Consider the following 16,502-nt stretch of genomic DNA (forward strand, 5'->3'; position numbering starts at 1 on the left):
CGCAGATTTGTTCATATATCAATATGATGGGCTAAGATTAATTTAGCAGTCTCTAAGACAATCCACCTTATTGATACACAGATCTGTGAATCTACGTAGAAGTTTGCGCATCGGTACGCCCTGAGGCACAACCTGTGCTCTTTAGAGGTAGCTGTTTGTCAGCTATCTGACGTGACTGCTCACTTTCTGTTTCGCAGACAGCGACAAGATTGTGCCTGGTGCACTGCTCATGCAGGTAGCTAACTAGCGGTTGATGGCTCTTTAACATATTGGTGTTATTGCAAACGAGGGAGTAAGCTAGACTAACTACTTAACGTTCTCCCTGCTCAATGGCTAGCAAGATATGCAATGTGCCGTGAGTCTATAACCGGCGAACCGATAGCTAAAGAGAAATCACTTTTAACTTTGTAGCTAGCTACATGACGGTGTGATTGTAACGAACCAGGTACTTCGCTACATCGATCTAGCTATGGATCGGATAATTCTAATGTTGCGATTTAAGATAGTTTACTTTACACTGTTGGTTCTTGAGCTAAAATACTACCTTTAGCAAAAGCTATCGACAACACAACTGGCGAGCACAAAGCTAGCTTGCTTTTACTTTGAAACATTAAGATGATAGCAAGCCAGCAAAGAGCCTGCCTAGATTATGATTTCATGATGAGGGTAGTTACGTAACTAATATCTGATAATGCCAATTGCAGTAAATTCATAAAGTCCGCGCTGCCGTATACTGCTGTTACTTCAGTTTGACTCTGTCTTCGTTTTCACCCGCTTCTTCCCAACCTTCCTCAGTGGATGATCATGAAGAGCTCGAAGGAAGCCGTGCAGAACGCCGCTAAGGAGTTTCTCCACTTCGTCAACCGTGGAGTGTCGCCGTATCACGGTAAACTACAGTAGCCGCTTCCCTAACTTAGCTACCCAGATAATTTAATGGAAGGCCTTTCCTGTGTTTTTTGGAACAGGCAATAACGTCTCTGTTGTAGAGTCACATGAACACATTATTTGTGCTTGCCTCAGATCAAAGACTTAATAACTCTGATCGCTTAACTGATTCATTGTGCAGGCAAACAGGGGAACTCATGGATGCAGACCTCAGAAGTGCTTACGGTACCCGTTATTTACTGATACGGTTAATGCAGCTATAATGCAATGCTACTACTGATTAAAATCCTCTATTCTCAGATGGAGCGAGAAAATCCGGATTAAATGGAGAGAATAATGTGATGATATTTCACTGTTATGTTCCGTTCTGTGGACGTTGATCCTAAGATAAGACCAGAGGGAATCTTGCTGTCTGAGGGCTGGTAACGGCTGTACTGACGTGCTGCTATAATCCATTCCTGCCCTTTGACCTTTGAACCTATGTTGGCAGGGTTACCCTTGGCACAGGATTGCTGTGCCACCATGTCTTTGTCACTCTAGGGATCAAGTAATTTTATTCCTAATCTCTTTGTCCTCTCCTCTCCCCTCCCCTTTTTCCTTTCACCTCTGCAGTGGTGGAGGAGTGCAAGTCTCGCCTGCTCGGGGCTGGCTTTAAGGAGCTAAAGGAGTCTGATCACTGGGACATCAAGCCAGCCAGTAAGGTTTGTGTCCAACCTGCCTAACCGCATTTTCAGAGCAGGCCTGGACTTATTAACCGATATGGCTAACGGCAATGGTGAATATTTACTCTCATCTGCATCTGTCTGTGCAGTACTTTGTGACCAGGAACTACTCCACCATCGTCGCGTTCGCGGTGGGCGGCCTGTACCAGCCGGGTAATGGCTTCACCATGATCGGAGCTCACACCGACAGCCCGTGTCTGAGGGTGAGGCTTTCTGGGGGAATAATGTGACTTCATGGGCAGCACAGGAGACACTGGACGTAGTGACAGGAGGTTTAATCTGTGCAGACATAGACCTGGGGCTCTGTGTTCCTTTTTTATATCATCACACTGTTTGTGTGGACAATTGCTGAGAGAGAGGTGGTGTTCTTAGTAAGCACACAAGCACACAAGCACACAAACACACGTACACACACACACACGCACACACACACACACATACACTCACATGCCTGGTGTGCATACCTGTTCAGAGAGACAGGTCTGTCTCTGTTTTCATTTGTTTAACACCCTTTATGTGTGCCTGTTCAGGTGAAGCCTCGCTCAAAGAAGACACGCCAGGGCTGTCTGCAGGTCGGGGTGGAATGCTATGGAGGGGGTATCTGGAACACCTGGTTCGACCGGGACCTGACTATTGCTGGTCGTGTCATGGTCAAGGTAGAGAATACTCAGGCTCCCTCAATGTGTGCATGTAGCATGCTCCTGTTTGCATGTGTTTGTGTGTGTGTGTGTGTGTGTGTGGTAACCTCATGTTTGTATATATTTCTCTCATTGTTGTAGATTTGTGTTTGTTTTTGTATGGGTATGTACGTGTGCGTGCGTGCGTGCGTGCGTGTGCGCGCGCGTGTGTGTGTGTGTGTGTGTGTGTGTGTGTGTGTGTATGTGCAGTACTCCTGTGTGTATGTATTTCTCTGACTGATGTGTCTGTGTTTTGTGTGTGTGTGTGTGTCTGCAGAGCGGTGACCACCTGGTCCAGCGTCTGGTCCATGTGTCCCGACCCATTCTCAGGGTACCCCACCTGGCCATTCACCTGCAGAGGGACATCAATGACTCCTTCGGCCCCAACAAGGAGAACCACCTGTGAGTAATGTGGAGGAGAAGGGGAGGACTTGAGGGACGTTGATTTACCTGTGCCAACTTCAAATGGAAGCATTCATAGTTCTGCCCGAGCTTTGCTATCAGGAGCCATTTCGAATTCACACTGATGTTTGTAGCATCTGTGTGACACTAATCCTGTTTGTCTGTGTCAGTGTACCTATCCTGGCCACAGCGGTTCAGGAGGAGTTGGAGACTGGCTGCTCTTCCTCTGGAGATGCCTGCAATGCCACCACCACAGTAATGCACAGTTATAATGTCTTACTACACACACAGACGCACAGACACACACATCAAGCAAGACCATAGTAATGCAGTACTATGTACAAAGCCACAGTATGGACAGACACACATGAATACTCAGACATAGCAGTCAGAGAAACACACACGCACCCAGCATGCATGTGTACAGGCACAGACACACCCCATTAATTCAGTCACACTTGAACACACTAGAACAAACACAAGCACACTAGACACTCTCCTCACACAGCACACAATGCACCCATCTCAGCGTGATGGGTGCACTCCTAATCACAAGCAACACATACTGTACATACGTAGGCTGAAATGGTTAAAACACGATGGATCAGATGAGGTGGCCTGGTGAGTATGTGTGCTGGATTAACCCTTACACCCCTGTCCTCTCTCTCCCTTCCCCCCAGGCGGAGAAGCATCACCCGGCTCTGATCCAGACTCTGTGCACTGAGATGGCGGTGAAGCCCGAGGAGCTGCTGGACTTTGAGCTGTGTTTGGCTGACACGCAGCCTGCTGTGAGCGCGCTTAAGCCTTTCAAGTCTCTTTGCATTTTTCATTATTTTTTTGCCCAGCCCTTGTTGCCACACAATTTACTGTTTTACAACAACAATAAGCATGTGTGACTTAGAGCATGCACTGCTTGTTACAGTACACCTAGGTCCTCATAGCATTTAAAGAATATGGGGTTACCTAAACCTGTACTATTTCATCTATTTTAAAACCTTAAGTTTATACTATTGGCAGGGCTAGAACGGTAATCATTTGCCCAGTAACAGAATGACATCCACAGCAAGTGAAGCGGTTGCTGTGGACGTGTTCACTTCATAGGAGAGGGAGATTTTGGTGTGACAGGGGGATTTGACAGCGGACCAAACAAGACTGTCTTAAGGACCTGTGGGTTTATGTACCAGATGGAGGAGCAGAAGGCAATTTGCTGTTTCTGCATCCCCCAGAAAACACCTCCATGCGTTTGGGAGGGAGCGCACTAGAATGACTGTCCTGCAAGCAGGAGCAGGTGTAATGTTTCTAATTTTATCGCGGCCTCTGTGCGCGAAGGCTTGTTTCTCCTCAGGTGCTGGACGGTCGTAATGTTAAGCAGTTTATCGCCGCTTGTGTCTGCGCAGGTGCTGGGAGGAGTTTATGAGGAGTTTATCTTTTCACCTCGTCTGGACAACCTGCATAGCTGCTACTGTGCCCTGCAGGTGAGGCATCGTTCAGAGAAACCCGTGCTGAAGGTTTTACATTCAGCTGATGTTACGGCATTGCATCGCTTGTGCCTTTTGTATCAGGGGTACCAGGGGAGGATTATTAATATCTGTCTGTGTCTGTTTGTTCGTTCCAGGGCTTGATGCAGTCCTGCAGCTCAGCTGACTCTTTGGACAAAGAATCTAACATCCGCATGGTGACGCTGTATGACAATGAGGAGGTGGGTTCTTCTGTCAGCCACAGACCCTCTCCTCTTCACCATCTGTGTTTTCCCCCTTTCCCTCTCCTCTTCCCGCATACATGTATACACACACACTCACACAGTCACACTCCTGTGCGCGCGCACACACACTCACACACACACACACTCACACACACACACACACACACACACACACACACACACACACACACACACACACACACACGTCCTTTCTCTCTGTTTGGGGTCGCAGCGAGGCACGTTGTTTAGGGAACTGCATTTGTAAAGCGATTGAGCTGTTATAGCCCTGAGCCACTTGAATGAGAATCATGCTGTATAAATGCATAAAGTGTAGAAGTGTGTATGTTGCCCTGAATACGGGTTTCCTGCAAGCAAATGCATACCAATGATGATACTCTGCCCTGAGTGTTTGTTCTGAAATTCCTCTGTAATTGTGGAATCCAGGTGGGCTCGGAGAGTGCCCAGGGCGCCATGTCGAACCTGACTGAGCTGATCCTCCGTCGTCTGGCCTCTTCGCCCCAGAACCTCACCGCCTTCCAGGAGGCTGTGCCCAAATCTTTCATGATCAGCGCAGACATGGCCCATGCACAGCACCCCAACTACCAGTCAGTCTGTGTGTCTGTCTCTGTGTTTTTGCCTCTGTACCCAAATCTCCAGTTGGCCTGCCAGTCTCTCTGTGTGTTTCTGTTTCTGTACCCAAACTACCGGTCTGTCGGTCTGTCTCTGTCTGTCTGTCTGTGTATTCAGTCTCCCAGTCTGTCTGTCTGTCCGTCTGTCTGTCTTTGTATTCAGTCTACCAGTCAGTCTGCTTGTCTGTCTGTCTGACCTCACTTACTAGTCTGTCTGTCTCTGTCTGCACCCCAGTTGCCAGTCTGTCTGTCTGCACCCAAACTACTAGTCAGACTGTCCATCTGTTGCTTAAACCCCTCTCAAAAACAGTTTCTCTCTCCTCACATGGATGTCCGTCTTCCTGATTTTGAGAAAAGGTATCTTGTTGTAATGACGGAATATGGCCTCTTGGTGTCACTGTGGTGTCACAAAAAGATAAATGTAGACCAGTCAGAGACCATACCTCAGTTTCTCTGCTAGCCTGTTCCCACCATGTCTCTTTGGTGCAGTCCCTGAGATGTTTTAATTTATTTGACATATTTTTGTATTTTTTTTAACAGAGAAAAACATGAGGAGAACCACAGACCAGCCTTCCACAAGGTACTGATTACTCTCTTGAATCTGTTCTCAGAACATTGTACAGAATGGAAGAAAATCACTGTAAATTTTCTTTTCAGCCTGCTGTACAACAGACAGCAGTGTGCCATGATAAGACCTGACTTTGAATGACCCAGAGTGGCATCACAGAGTGACGGACCGCAGTGACATTGCTGAAAACCAGAGGTCGGGAGGACCGTGGTAACCGGCTGATTCTGCTCTCTGCTCCTGCACACAGGGCCCGGTCATCAAGTTCAACAGCAACCAGCGCTACGCCACCACCGCCGTGACGGCCTCCCTGCTGAGAGAGATCGCCGCGCGGGTGGGCGTGCCTCTCCAGGTAAACGCTCCGTCTGTCCTGTATCTGCTGTTTTGTTTCTTCAGTTTTCTCACGTTTTTTTCCCCCTGAGCCTACAGGTGCGCCTCTGGTAATGGGTAGGGTGATGACATCAGAAGCAGAGATGAAATGTAAAAACCTAATCGTACGACATGCGTTTGGGTGTGAGTGCTGGCCTCAGGGCTTTAAACACCTGTCGCTCCAGGTGTCCTCAGGGGGGAGGATGTGTCACTGGCGCCGCGTTAAGTTCAGTGTGTTTTGCGTGTGCGTTTACGTGCGTAAATCTCCCGACAGTGACGTCGAAGCCACTGCGCATTACAAGCAAGGCTGCGTAACAGTGAGGTGACACTAACGGCACAGTGGTGCTTACTGAAAAAACAAAAAAGAAAAACGATCCATGAGGAATAGACTACTAATAGCTGAGAGTGCCGATAAGTGCCGGTAAACTGGAGAATTCAAGGTCCTTTTTTAGCTCACCAGAAGCAGCCTTTATCAACAAGGACAGAAGAATGAAATTCTATTCATGCAGCCAAGAGACCTTGTGACTCACACCGTTAGAGCTGTGAAAGAACTTGGCTTTCTTTTAAGATGTCGATAGAATAGACCGAGCAGCGCACATGCTTGTTTAAAAAGAGAGGGTACGCAGGCGACAGTCACTGCAGGGACGGAGCTCAGGGGGTGCATGTGCGCTGTGGACACGTGCCGGCTCCCGCCCGCGGTCTCCCGCGGCGACGGAAGCGCGTCTCCGCAGATCTCTGACCCCTCTTCCCCGCTCCCAGGACGTGATGGTGAGGAACGACAGTCCGTGCGGGACCACGATCGGACCCATCCTGGCGGCCCGGCTCGGCATGCCGGTTCTGGACCTGGGCTCGCCCCAGCTGGCCATGCACTCCATCCGGGAGATGTGCTGCACCTCCGGGGTGCTGCAGACCACCTCGCTCTTCCAGGTGCGTGTGTCTCACAGGGGGCCTCGCTTCTCACCCGGCCTGCTGCCACTTCCTGCCCCTCACTTCCCGTGTCCTCTCTCCCTCTCTCCAGGGTTTCTTCGAGCACTTCCCAGCCGTGCGGAGCTTGCTGACGGTGGACTAGTGGGCGGACGTTTGAAAACCTGGTGTGTCTGTCTCTGATCACACAGCGCGGATGCTGTCCTTTTTAAGATCCCCTGACTGCGGTCGGCACTGTCATTTTCCCCACCCCACCCCCGCTAAAACAGGGGGCTGGAGAGTTGGAAGGTTCAAGAAGTTTAATGTGATGGTAAATAAAAGAACAAAAATAACGCACGTGGGTGGTGTTTGAATAGTTTGCGTCTAACCGGTCTCTCTCTACGCTCAAAGCACTTTTTTAATAACTGTGTAGGTGCTATTAGGCTGTTCTGTGCTGCCACTGGACATTTGTTTGTGTGTCTGTTAAGTAGGTATGAAAAAATCAAAGACTGAAGTAGTATGGGCGGTTGTGACTGTGTGTCTGTTGCTGTTTTACATAAGTACGCATGAGGGGTGTCATTTGCACTATGTTTGGAATTTTAATTTGGATTCATCCATAACTCATCTAAACCCACTCTATGCTCATTTAAATACAAAAAAGTCTGGAAGACTATATTGTACAAATATCTGTGTGGTGAATGCACTAAGTGTTTTCCCACATGCATTAAAAGTCTTTGTGTCATCTTGGTTAAGTTTAGAGCAGCGTTTCCCAACCCTGCTCCTGAAGGCACACCGTCCTGCATATCTTCTATCTATCCCTGCTCTACCTACCTGACTGAACTCATCAGTGGCACTTTTGATTAGCTGAGCACACCTGATTTAGTCAAGCAGGAAGGATACATAGAAGATATGCAGGACAGTGTGCCTCCAGGAGCAGGGTTGGGAAACACGGGTTTAGAGGTTTCAGGGTGCAAGCGTTTAAGGACCTGACTTAAGACATTGCAGCTTCGATCATAAGCAGCTCATCGTTTCCTCTCCTGCTAGAATTATTTTTTTTCCTCTTTAAGCTGCTGTCGTTGATGGAATATGACGCACGGTTTCTTACTACCCTTGACCCTTTTCCTTCGCTTGCCAGTCTGCTCCTCAGACGAGTGAAGGAAATAAACATCTCCCCCTCCTGGTTTCGCTATGACGTCATTGCGGGTCTCCCTCAAACAAAATCAGCTGTAAGCTGTAAAAGGCAGATGCCTGCTCCCGATCCGCACCGCCGTGTCCCCAGGTTTTGTGCACGTCTCCGCTCCCTTTTGCCCTCCTCGCTTACCTCTCCGGCTCAGAGCCGTCAGCGCGCTTCTGAGGTGGCTTCCCGTCCGCGGATCCGAGGTGCAGTAGCGAGATCCTCTCCATACGTGTGAAAACAGCATGAAGGATTAAAGAGGACTGAGGACTGCGTTAACCGCACGTGTGTCTCTTTGCGCTGATCCCGTCCGAGAGGCGACATGAAGCACCGGCGGCTGTGGAGCATTCTGTGTTTGATGACGGTCTGGTACCGGCTTGGGATGTCAAGCAGATACGGTAAGATCAAAAGATCTGCGGAGTGCAGGAGCGAACGTTCTGTTCCACAAAACGGAAATACTAGTCACAACTACAAAAGTTAAGTAGTTTACACGAGAAGCTATCAAAGATGCGGAAGCGATTGCAATATGCAGATTTGGGTTGATGGATATGAATGGCTTACAGTTCTATTTTCAGAGGACCGTGGCTAGGTTCTCGCAGGACGCTAGATCACCAAGACACGGTAATTGCTAATGAACTAACAGGAAAGACATTATGTTGTTGTCATCGTAGAAAATAGGGATTTTTAATTTCCGTTTTGCACTCGTTTTGGGGCGAGACAAGCTGGAGAGCGTGCCCACTGCATTCGAAATTGTTTTCCTCGATTTTTTAAAAAATAATTTACTGATACGCATTCGGCTAGCATAAATTAACAATAAGGCGTACCATATTAGCACAAAAGGCTTCGGAGAGATGTTTGTACAGTTGATTATGAAAATGCAATTACGTCACCGATATTATGATGGGCTGTAGCCGGAGCGAGTGATGTGCTTTCGGGAACGGTCATTCAGTGGTGGAAATGACAGGGGCTGGTGGTAAACAACAGCGAAAATAACAGTGCTCCTCGTTTCTGAAAGAAAGCGTAAAAGAACAGCGATTCATTATTTTTCCATTTTCCTCCACTTGCAGAAAAAAAACTCCTCAGTGGAAAAGGCAGACACGCACAAACACACACACACACACTACGGTGAATAAATTACCACAGGTGTGGATTAGTTTTTTGTGGCCGTAATTCATTCACGAAGGCGATGCTTTGTAGTTTTATTACACAATAACCATTGCGATAACGCGACCAGTGACAGTAGTTGTACTTGTAGCTGCACTGTTGGTTGTAAAGCACATGAATGTAATCTGCAGAAAGGTGTTTCTCTGCTGTACGAATCCGTCTACAAATAAGTGTCAGCTGCAGGCACCAGAGGCAGATCTGTCCCAAAACGTCATCAAGCAGTTCTGTCCCTGGATGTGAGATCCTTCAAGCTGGTCAGTAATAACATATTTAGGGTTAGGATTAGGAGTGTTGTGTCTGAGGCAATGGTGGGTCTGGACACCAGGTTTTTTTTTTTTCCAGAAGATATTCCAGCCTGGAGCCAACTTGTCTTGCACTGGCTGAGTTGGTGCCACATTTTTTGAGAGGCACCAATGCACCATCAGATATTAAAAACTGGAAAAAAGGTTAGACTTGGTTGTGAGGTCTTTTAACAACGAGTATGCCTGCTTAAAAAAAATACGTATCTTCCATAGCTTTACTCAGTTAGCGTGGCTGTAGATGTCAGTACAACACTTATGTGTTTAGCTTGTAAACACTATGACTGCTGATCCTTCCCTTTGTGCAGAAGGCTGCCGATGAGAAGGCTGTGGATATTTGAGTGTCAGTTCTGCTGTTGTGGTGACATAGTCCTCTGTTTTGGGATGCAGATTCCAGTGGACTTGAGGATGAGGATATTCATGTCTGATGCTCTGACGGAGTGCTCTGGTCTGTCCAATAATTCTGAAAGAGAGAAAAAAAAATACAAATTAAAATGTATGATGAATCTTTAAGGTCAGATTTCAGTTGTAATATTAGTAGAAGTAGTAAACGGCTGAGGGAGATAGCACTACTGCTGTTGCTGCTGTACATAAGCAGTTTGTCCTTAACCTCCAATGATTCATATCAGACCATGTCATAAAGATATGTGCTTTCACCTCAACCCAAAAGAAAAATTGTCTTAGCCCCATAAGTCAACAGTAGCTGAAATTCCTCAGACACCCTTTTGAAGTTGGATTCACTCTGGCTGTCCTAAAAACACAGCAAGAACACCTGGTGTCTCAGTGTGTTGGGGTTTCAGCACCATGGACAGCACCCAACCGTGCGATAACCTGCCTGTCCCTTACTAAGTTCCATCCCTCTGTCCCACCACCACACACACAGTAATACCCCTCACCTGAATGACACTGTAGCACAGAGCTACTCTGGGACCTGCCAGGTGGGAGCTGCCCAGCCCTGAAAGGAAGCACAGTGTCTACGTCTGACTGCACCGTGATTATTCCCTTAGGCCTCCTGCAGAGCACACACAGCCTAAATATGGAAGCAAGAAATTTACCGTGCTGTTAGTACTGTTGTTAGTACCGTAATACTCAGCACGGTTCCCGTGTACATACAGTGTGGCTACAAAGGGTAGCGACAGCTGTGCTAGTTACTCTAGTGGGAGGAAATGCGCAATGTGGTTATCGATTCATTTCAGTGTGTGGATGGCCATTAACTCTGCATGCGTGTGTGTGTGTGTTTCACAGCAGCACACTAAGTGCCTATAATGCTGTCACCAAATTGCTGTTGTTGTTACCATGTGCTGGCCTGGGCTCTGTCAGATTTCAGGGAACAGGGAGTATGTTAGTAGTGTTATTTATGTGTATATATCAGAGAACTGTAGCCAGTCCTGCCCGTGAACGCAGCTGTCCAACCAGGCTACTGTGTGTGTATGTGCATGTTTGCATGTGCCGGTGTGTGTATGTGTGTACACATGTGCATGTGCAAAGTCTTAATGCTTGCAAGAACAACGCCAGCCCTGGGGACGGTTGCCCAGTCCTCACCAAGGCCACTGCAGGCAAAGACACAGTCCACAACAGAAGGCTGTGATTCAGGAATGTAAGTAGCAGCAGTAACAGGACCATCAGCCAATCAGCCGATGCCAAACAGCTGCAGGTGTGACAGAGAAAAGGGGGAGGCAGAGTGCATCCGGTTTTGGGTATACAGTGAATGGCACTTTGCTTATCAGGCTCACACTGAAAACACATGTGACACGCAACCAGGGCACAGTGCACACACAAGAAAAGGCCTCACTAGAGATACCATGACTACGTGATGGAAAAGGTAAAGGTTCAGAAGTTCAGGGAGCTATCTTGGCATCTGTCCAAACAAATGAGGAGTCAATACTTGCCAATACCAGTGTGTGTACGTGTGTGTGTTGGAAATTCCTGGCTCATGTGTTTTAATAAAACATCCTTACCACCATTGATTGGTAACAATATCCTACATCATCAATGGTTTACTTAACTGTTAGCTGGTGTTGACTGGTATTTAAGTATAGCCTTTTTCCACTGGTAGTTGACTTGTAGCTGGCATGATAGCCGGATAAATTGCGTTCTTTTAGCTGCAGCTGTGTGGCTGTCTCCACCTGAATGATTCTTTATTCTATTCACAGAGGGCAGCAACACACAAAGCATGCATTCATGACGTGGTTTCAAAAATTGCAAACGAAGAATTACCAAACAAAAAGGAGTTGCTTTGTGATACGATGTCAAATAAAATAACATATTTTTTCCATTTTTTAGAATGTATTTCATGTTTCTGTATGAAATGAAATGGAGTGAATGAATGAATCAATGAACGAAGGAATTAATCAATGAACGCAGAAATCTGCCTTCCCAGAATTCAGATGCGAACATATATAGAGTACATACAGTAAATATCCATGCAATAAAGACATATTGTCTCTGTGTGCTTATGCGTCAGCCTGCTGGCTTGAGCAATCGGGCTGAAATTTCCGTTTTTATGTCAGTGGTTCCTGTGTGTTGGGAGCTCACTTACCTAACAAAAGGTGCAAGTTTAACAGCATTTCTCTGTATGTGAATATGTTTCTTAAAGATCATAACTGAATTTTCATTTTAGAATAGAATAATTTTTGTCTAGTGGCAATTTTAGCGATGCAATGAGGCTCGAATGTTTCCCAAGGTGAGCTCTCCTTACATTCCTCGGAGTTTATGTGAGCTCTCGTAACTGTCGATTGCTTTGGTTGCAGAGTGTCCCTGATATGTGCGGGGGTGAATGTATGAGTGGTGTGGAATGGATTGTAAAATTGGCCCTCTTGCTTTGTCTTTTTGTTATTTCATTTTTTTCCAAGGATGAGGATGGGATATTATGTTACCCGTGGTTGTATAAAATCTCAGTAAGTACTCTGCAGAAAGAGGCCGGATGATATTGTTTGCAATTAGAGGCTTAGCAAGGGCATGTAATATGTCTCGTTCTTTCACCATCTCATCATTTCATCTAATTTGACGGCATGTTACTTTCTTTTCAGAAATGCATAAAAAATTGCATCCCCACCACCGGGCCTCGGCTTCAACATCTGTGATTTCAGCTCTGCTGAAAAGGTCACGTATCCCATCAGACACTGCAAACTTTATTCAGGAAGAGTCACGCTGCTGAAGCCCGGCTCCACCAGGAAACGCCCACTCAGATGATTCGGTTTGGCCTGAAATTTGATTATACCGTACATGACCTGCATGGTGGGGGGTGTGGGGAGAGAGAGCACCTGGTACTGTTGCAGATGAAGGAGCAGACCCTGGTAATCTGAGCCTGCAGTCTTTATTTGGAACAGCAGCACAGAATGAGCGGCAGTCTCAGTCTCTCTGTGGGGAGAGAGGTCCATTACAGGGCTGTGGTTCGGGGTTCTGTCCTGCGATTCTGGTTTTGCTGCTGTTGGATTTCTGAGTTGATGCTACCTGTCTGGGATAGTGTTTGATGTATTAGTCTGCTGTGGTGCCGAAGTTCCATTTTGTGGGTTTTTTTTTGTTTGGCAAAGTTTGCTCCAGAGTCCAAGTCAGTCGACGCTAGACGTCTGGGTTGGTGTTTGACATAAGTGTCTGTCGGTGCAGGGGGTCTGGGTCGGTGCCGGAGGCATGGGTCTGCGCCACAGATCCACGTGCAGTCAAAGCAGGAGGTAGTCAGGCTCTGCAGTGGTCAGTGGGGTGGGAGTGGGCTCTCGGCTAGAATGCTCCTCCGCATGACTCATCGTTGCCCACGGCAGAGAAAGCCACCTGTTGCTAGGAAACACATAATTGACTGTCTCTGTTGCTCCTGGCAGTGTATTAGGGACCACGGCGTGTTCATCAGGAGCCGAATGCGGACCACACCAGTCCTGCCCCCCCCCGAATTTCTTGGACGAGGGACGATAAGGTTGTGAGAATTGGAGAAATGTGTGTGTGGTCATGGCTCTGCAGGTGACAGAAAACACTTCAGTTTCTCCTTTGAAAGATGCTCTCCTGGGGCAGAGAGAGAGAGCAGTAATGTGACATGACGACCGAAGCTGAACTGCCCGCAGGGATGCACAGGCCATTCACACCTCGATGCCACCCAGCTGGCCTGTTACTCTCAGCTGCTCTCACTGCTACTCTCATCTGCTCAGTCATTACTCTGGGCTGTGCCATTGCTCTCACCTGTTATATTGTGTTACTCTCACCTGCTTTGGGTCATTACGCTCACTTATTCTGGACTGTTTCTCTCAACTGTTCTGAGCTGTTACTTTCACCTGATCTGGGCTGTTACCTTCACCTGTTCTTAGCTGTTACCTTCACCTGTTCTGGGCTGTTATCTTCACCTGTTCTGGGCTGTTATCTTCACCTGTTCTTAGCTGTTACCTTCACCTGTTCTGGGCTGTTACCTTCACCTGTTCTGGGCTGTTACTTTCACCTGCTCTGGGCTGTTCGTCTCACCTGCTGTGGGTTGTTTCTCTCACCCAATCCCATTGCCCGCAGCTTGTAGTGTCTCTATAGGCATTCTCTGGGTTCCTCTCTGCAGTGCGAGGCAAATGCGATGGTTCCCCATGCTGTGTGGATCAAAGGAGGAAAACTCACTCCCTGTCGTTCGCTCCTTTCCTCCTCTCTGCCTCTCCCTCCCTCCCCCTCCTCTGAAGCCTGCTGTCTGTGAGCTAGACCACGCCCCCCGCTCCTGTGTGGAGGCAGTTGTAAATGTCAGATGGGTGTGAACCTAATGCATGCTTTTGTGCTGGTGTCCAGCCTGCAGGCCTCCCTGTGTCACAAGCCAAGCTGAAGAAGACGCCCAGTTTCTTCTTAATTTGGGATTCTGTGAGCAACAGCACTTACTTAAGGCTGACTGAGCCTCACCAGCTTGAATCAGCACGGCGGGGGGGAGGTTGTGAAAATTGTTCTGAAATTGTTTTTCACTGTCAGACAGTTTTGCCAGCTTAAATAAAGATCACCTATTAGCAGCTGGTTTGCTATTTATTTAATTTTGTCTAATGTAATAGGATTACTTTATGACCTTTGTCCACCTCACACAAAATTTTTAATCACAGCAAAGTGACTGGTATAAAGTAAAGACCGATCTCCACTTTCTTCTTTCGATTCGGAATTATTTAACATTTAAAGTATAATTGAAATATTTCAATGTGGGGCACACTGAGTTAATGCCATGACATTAATTGTAGGGGAATACAAATTGATTTGATATAAATTCAGCTGCAGAAGGATGATCCTTATTTAAATTGACACAGCGGTTAATGACCAAAAACGGTGAAGAACAGGATTAGGACGATTAGTGGTTTAATGGAAAGTTTATTTAAGCTGGGAATTCACACGCCCAATGGCAGGCTGAGGTGCTCTGATGGTATAGTCAGTCAGGATCTGCTGACAGTCTGTGATAAATACTGTCATTGATGGCTGACCCTCATTCTATGTACTGAATCACTCGAGCGTCAGGCACCAAAGGGAGGCGACTGAAGACTGTGAGTGGAACCCGCCACGGCGACTACAGGCAATGGTCAGCCGCTAGAGGCTTTTGGCCGACCGTCGGCTGCGCGTGTGTCCAGCTCTCCTCCTTGCAGCGGCCGCTGACGCGGGCGTTTGTCAGACGCCTCAGGCTCCAGCGTGGCTCCACGGCGTGGGTGACCTGTCACAGAGCTCTGCGGGTCCTGCTCTCCCTGCGCTGTGAGTGAGCGGACTTTGCGCCTGCGTCTCAGGCATGGGCAGAGAGATCCCTGAGACAGCGCAGGGTCCCCGCGCTCGGCGCTCGGCGCTCGCTGGTGGCGGCATGCCCAGCTGCCTGAGCGGCACGCACCGCGGAACAAACAGCAGGCGGGAGGACTGCGTGGGCGATTTTATGGCTTGTTGGCTCCATGTCCGCCCCATATTTCTTTTTATAGCACTACAGAGAGCTGGATCCATTTGCGCGAGAAAGGACCGTACATGTCAAGCCTGCCCGAATGGCCTGTTCTTTTACTGCAAGCCCCGGTGTGCCTGCACCAGCTCTCCAGATGCAGCTTATCTGGGCATCGCTGTGGGATGGTCCTCTGTTGTCCCAGCCACTGCTCTGTGCAGTATACAATGCATAAACCTTATGATTCTCTGTCTGGTTCTGGGTACTTGGAGCATGAAACGGATTCATAGGTACTCTAGGAATTTTTTGCATTTGTGTCTGTCTTTTTTGCGTAAACAAACCTCAGTAAATGTCATCAGTGGCCAGAAAGTATGACACATTCATGGAAAATTTCTTGTTGAGTGAGCGCTGACTGTCTTTCTCTTTGTGTCTCCCTCTCTCCCAGGCTGCCTGTTCGAGAAGAGGCTGTGTTCCCGAGAGCAGCTTTGCTCAGATGGTGCGTATATGAACTTCCGTAGTTTAATAGGTCTCTGGAGAAATATGCAGATATCGTGCATAGATACTGAAGCAGTCTGGATAATCTACTTTGGTTCTTGCAATACCTACCCCAGTCTGCAGGGGGCAAAGCCTCGCTTTAAAAACCCACTGGTCATTATAACCGTCCTGATCCCGAACTTCCTGCCTGCGGTCATCTGTGTTCAGTTTCTATCTGCGTCACCGTCTCTGGCTCCCTGTCTCAGCAGCACAAAGCCGACCAGCACAAAAGCGACAGCAGCGGGGGGACAAACCCAGCTGAAATATTTATGTCCTTTGTTACTTCGATCGCTTCGTGTTTACGTGTGTTCTCCCCTGCTGGAGTGCTTCTGAGCGTCTGCTGCTCCACGCAGATGCTGCGTACAGGCCACCATTCATGTGGTTTTGTGTGGTTGCTTGGTTTTTTTCGCCAGAGTGCTCGTGGGTGATTGCGAAGTATGGAATGAATGTGTGTGTGTGTGTGCGCGCGTGTGTGTGTGTGTGTATGCGCGCGCACGCATTCATCCTTAATGGTATGCAGGAAACTGAAGACAGCATTTGCAAAAATCAATTGAAACAATGGTTGCTCATCTCCAAAATGATTCAGCAGTTTAAAAGTAGTGCTGGCCCTTAGGCATTCCAAAAATAATAAT

General features: G+C 47.8%; 2 protein-coding genes across 2 annotated transcripts in view; both read left to right on the plus strand.

Annotated features, from left to right (window-relative positions):
* The first annotated feature begins 63 nt into the window (after positions 1-63).
* LOC118785866 (aspartyl aminopeptidase) lies at positions 64-7,203 on the plus strand. Its single transcript, XM_036540813.1, has 15 exons — positions 64-235; positions 796-886; positions 1,498-1,586; positions 1,697-1,810; positions 2,138-2,263; positions 2,562-2,686; positions 2,857-2,941; positions 3,367-3,474; positions 4,084-4,161; positions 4,302-4,385; positions 4,833-4,993; positions 5,558-5,597; positions 5,833-5,934; positions 6,711-6,878; positions 6,970-7,203. Exons 1-15 carry the CDS (start codon positions 230-232, stop codon positions 7,018-7,020), a joined length of 1,428 nt encoding a protein of 475 aa, XP_036396706.1. The 5' UTR covers positions 64-229; the 3' UTR covers positions 7,021-7,203.
* A 747-nt stretch (positions 7,204-7,950) lies between these two features.
* The window catches only part of LOC118785428 (receptor-type tyrosine-protein phosphatase-like N), a 38,920-nt gene continuing 30,368 nt past the window's right edge, over positions 7,951-16,502 (plus strand). The window contains exons 1-2 of the mRNA XM_036540050.1: positions 7,951-8,426; positions 15,782-15,832. Of these exons, the coding sequence (XP_036395943.1) occupies positions 8,351-8,426; positions 15,782-15,832 (127 nt within the window). The 5' untranslated portion in view covers positions 7,951-8,350. The remainder of the gene's footprint in view (positions 8,427-15,781; positions 15,833-16,502) is intronic.

Source organism: Megalops cyprinoides, chromosome 11 (genome assembly GCF_013368585.1).
Source record: "Megalops cyprinoides isolate fMegCyp1 chromosome 11, fMegCyp1.pri, whole genome shotgun sequence".
Lineage (NCBI taxonomy): Eukaryota > Metazoa > Chordata > Actinopteri > Elopiformes > Megalopidae > Megalops > Megalops cyprinoides.